We start from the raw sequence: 4287 nt of genomic DNA, 5'->3' as shown, positions 1-4287 counted from the left end.
CTCCTTGTTTGAGGGAAATCGCGGCACGCCTATATGTAACGCCCCATTTTTATTCTATTACTTTTAATAGATGTGTGAATATTTTTATATGACTTTATCTGTTAAATATATGATTTTATGTGAAATATGTGTTTTTGGTGATTTTATGTGATATATGGTGTGATGCTATTTTATTATATGATTTAGGGAGTTGTATATTATTTAAATGAGTATGGCGTTATTATTTGTGGAAACATTAGGAGAAATAAAAATAGGAGTAAAATATTAATATTTTGGTTAATGGGAGTTAATTAGTAATTATGTGAGTTTAAGGGAGTTAAGAAAAATAAAGGAGAGGTTATGTTTATTGGGAAATAGAATAGAGAGGAGTCAGAAACATTTTTCACGTACAAAAGAAAAACATAAGTTTTGGGAGAAGAAGAGAAAACCTAGAAGAGGCAAAGAGAAGAGGAGGAACAATTCTGTAAGCTTTTGATTCATCTAAACTAAGGTAAGGGTGGGATTCCTTTCAATAATCATAATATATAATTTGAAAATTGATGAATTTGTTGTTCTTGGTTTTTAGGGTTTGAGAAGTTATGTTAGATGATGAATTATGATGAAACTTGTTGTTGAATTGCATGATTATATGTTGTTTTATCCCCTATGTTGTCTAATAAACCTGTAAACATGTTTCTAATTCATTTTGGGTGATTAGGGGATCAAAAATTGGGTTTTTGGGTGAAAAATGGTGCAAAAATCGTAACAGCCTGTGCCAAATCGTGCTCCGATTTTGCCAAATCGTGCTCCGATTATTTACGAATGAAAATGCAAATTTTGACCCAGAAAATCGTACTCCGATTTTCCAAATCGTACTCCGATTTGACAGCTTTCCCTGTTTCGCGTTCTTGCGTCTTTTTCACCCGTTTCTGTTTTGAATTAGCTTTCGGTGTAAACATAAAAATTGTAGATAATTGAGTTAGATTTCTAATGGCTTTGGAGTGACTAGAAAATTATTTCTAGATTTTGAGTTATGATGAAAATAGTCCAAGTGGGCCTTCAGAAAATTTTAAGAAAACTTAGAATAACTAATCCCAAGTTAGTCCAAAAACTTATGGTTGATTTCCCAACTTCAAACTTAAGTGTTAGGGATTTAGTTGAGGTACTTTATGGATATTTGACTTATGTTCTATTGATCAAAACTTAATTGCTTCTGGGGGATGTTTTAGACTTTGAGATGAATGTAGTTGATTTATATATATGTTATGTTGTTGATTTCCGTTGATGACGTCGTTGTATCATCTAATGTCAAAGTTGGGGAGTGTGTCATAATCGTTTTAGGCACATATGTTGTTGTTGTAGTCGCTGTTGAAGTTGTATGTTGATATACACAAGTTGAGTCCATTTGCATACTCACATCTGTTGGGGGCTTATGCCCTGGAATGTTCATCATTCAACCCGTTGGGGGCTTATGCCCTGGAATGTTTATCATTCATCTGTTGGGGGCTTATGCCCTGGGATGCTTTAACCATCCAATTTGTTGGGGGCTTATGCCCTGGAATGCTTAGCATTCAACGCGCGTAGATTGGTACCACCTGCATGATGCATTAGTTGTTGTTGTCGTAGCATTGTTGGGTTGTTGTTGTCGTTGTAGCATTGTCGAGTTGTTGTCATTGTAGCATTGTCGAGTTGTTGTCGTTGTCGCATTGTCGAGTTGTCGGTGTCGTCGTGGATAACGTTGTTGTTGTTGTTGTTGCTGTACCTTGTTGCTGAAAATAATTATGTCGTTGTTTATGTGTTTATTTAAATACATTATTAATGATGCCTGTTGTGATATGCTTTGTTGTTTTCATTAATTTGATGAATTATATATTATTATTATTGGATAAGTTTCTCACCCCTTCTGCGTATATGTTGCCTCGACCGTGGGTAATGTGCAGGTACTGATGACTTGTAGGTTTGGTCGGCTCAAGTGTCTAGGGCTCTGATACATACTAGGATGGGGAAATCGTTGCGAATGTCTTCTCATTTCTTTTATGTATCACATATTTTGGAAAAGACTTGCTATTAGAGTTTATCGTTGTTGAAAATAAAGTTGAATTATGTTGGGGCCTTTGTGCCAAGATTTTCATTGATGTTGAATTTTGGTTGAAATTATATTTTTAAAGAATTATTCCGCTGCAGTTTATTAAGATATTCTAAATGTTGGATTTAAATAAATAGATATTTTCTATTTATGAAATTTTGAAAAGTAGTGTGACACTCCGTTGTGTGATTACTCTGATTTAATAATTAATATTACGTTGTTGGGAGAACAGGGTGTTACACTTGGTATCAGAGCAGGTCGGTCCGTCCGGCCAATTAGTAGAGTCGTGTCGAGCCATGTAGAGTTGTTTGACAATTTATATTGTCTTAGTTGTGCTGATTTTTGTTGTTATGTAGAGTAGAGACCTGGAGGCTGCGAATATTATCTGTTACAAGAGAAATAGAATGGCTGGAAGAAACGATGTTGCGGTGGCTGCTGCGTTGGAAGCTGTAGCCCAAGCTATAGGACAACAACAAAATGTTGGTGCTGGTGTTAATGCTGACGTAAGAATGTTGGAGGCCTTTCTGAGGAATCATCCTCCTACCTTCAAAGGAAGGTACGACCCTGATGGAGCACAGACATGGCTCAAAGAAGTTGAAAGAGTTTTCAGGGTTATGCAATGTACTGATGACCAGAAGGTACGTTTTGGTACGCACATGCTAGCTGAGGAAGCTGATGACTGGTGGGTGAGTCTCTTACCTGAATTAGAGCAAGGTGATGCAGTTGTGACTTGGGCTGTGTTTAGGAGGGAGTTCCTGAACAGATATTTCCTTGAGGATGTTCGCGGAAGGAAAGAGATTGAGTTCCTTGAGCTGAAGCAAGGAAACATGTCGGTGACAGAGTATGCAGCCAAGTTTGTGGAGTTGGCTCAGTTCTATCCACACTACACTAGAGACAATGCTGAATTTTCTAAGTGCATAAAGTTTGAGAATGGTTTGCGTGCTGATATTAAGCGAGCCATTGGTTACCAGCAGATCCGTGACTTTTCTGCTTTGGTGAGCAGATACAGAATCTATGAAGATGATACCAAAGCTCACTACAAGGTGATGAGTGACCGTAGGGGTAAGGGACAACAGAGTCGTCTGAAGCCTTACAGTGCCCCTGCTGACAAGGGCAAACAGAGGATGCCTGAGGAAAGAAGACCCAAGGGAAGAGATGTTCAAGCTGAGATAGTTTGCTACAAGTGTGGTGAAAAAGGCCACAAGAGTAATGCATGTACTCAACGGGATGAGAAGAAGTGTCATCGTTGTGGCAAGAAAGGGCATATCATGGCTGAGTGCAAGCGTGGTGACATGGTTTGTTTCAATTGTGATGAAGAGGGTCATCTTAGTTCTCAGTGCAAGAAGCCTAAGAAGACTCAGACTAGTGGGAAGGTGTTTGCATTGGCCGGTACACAAACGGCTAATGAAGATCGACTTATCAGAGGTACTTGTTTCTTTAATGGTACTCCTTTAATTGCTATTATTGATACTGGTGCTACACATTGTTTCATTGCTGTTGATTGTGCAAATAAGTTGGGTTTAGTTATGTCAAGTATGCCTGTGGAAATGGTTGTTGAAACTCCAGCTAAGGGTTCAGTAACCACATCGTTTGTTTGTCAGAGTTGCCCTATATCTATGTATGGTAGAGATTTTGAAGTTGATCTTGTATGTTTGCCATTGACGGGTATGGATGTGATCCTTGGTATGAACTGGTTGGAATACAACCATGTGCATATTAATTGTTTTAGAAAGACGGTATACTTTTCTTCTGCTGAAGAAGATAGTGGAGCAGAATTTTTATCTACCAAGCAGCTGAAGCGGTTAGAGCATGATGGAAACTTAATGTTTTCCTTGATGGCGTATTTGTCTGTAGAGAGTCAGTCGATAATTGATAGATTGCCCGTGGTGAATGAATTTCCTGAAGTTTTTCCTGATGAGATTCCAGATGTGCCACCAGAGAGGGAGGTTGAATTTTCGATTGATCTTGTACCGGGTACGAAGCCTGTGTCGATGGCTCCTTACCGTATGTCAGCCTCCGAGTTGGCAGAATTGAAGAAGCAGTTGGAAGAATTGCTTGATAAGAAGTTTGTAAGACCGAGTGTCTCACCTTGGGGAGCGCCGGTATTGTTGGTGAAGAAGAAGGATGGTAGCATGAGATTGTGCATAGATTACCGTCAGCTTAATAAAGTGACGATAAAGAACAGGTATCCACTTCCGAGAATTGACGACTTGATGGATTAA

At 38.6% G+C, this 4287-nt stretch overlaps 1 protein-coding gene across 1 annotated transcript; it reads left to right on the top strand.

Annotated features, from left to right (window-relative positions):
* Window positions 1-245: 245 nt before the first annotated feature.
* LOC146926814 (uncharacterized) lies at window positions 246-4287 on the top strand. The gene is made up of 3 exons (XM_085706976.1): window positions 246-490; window positions 1920-2747; window positions 2814-4287. Exons 2-3 carry the CDS (start codon window positions 2470-2472, stop codon window positions 4285-4287), a joined length of 1752 nt encoding a protein of 583 aa, XP_085563102.1. The 5' UTR covers window positions 246-490; window positions 1920-2469.

Source organism: Medicago sativa, chromosome 4 (assembly GCF_051527215.1).
Source record: "Medicago sativa cultivar Bolivia chromosome 4, Bolivia_mono, whole genome shotgun sequence".
Taxonomy (NCBI): domain Eukaryota; kingdom Viridiplantae; phylum Streptophyta; class Magnoliopsida; order Fabales; family Fabaceae; genus Medicago; species Medicago sativa.
Note: the sequence above shows the minus strand (reverse complement) of the source record. Positions and strands in the feature narration are given on the sequence as shown.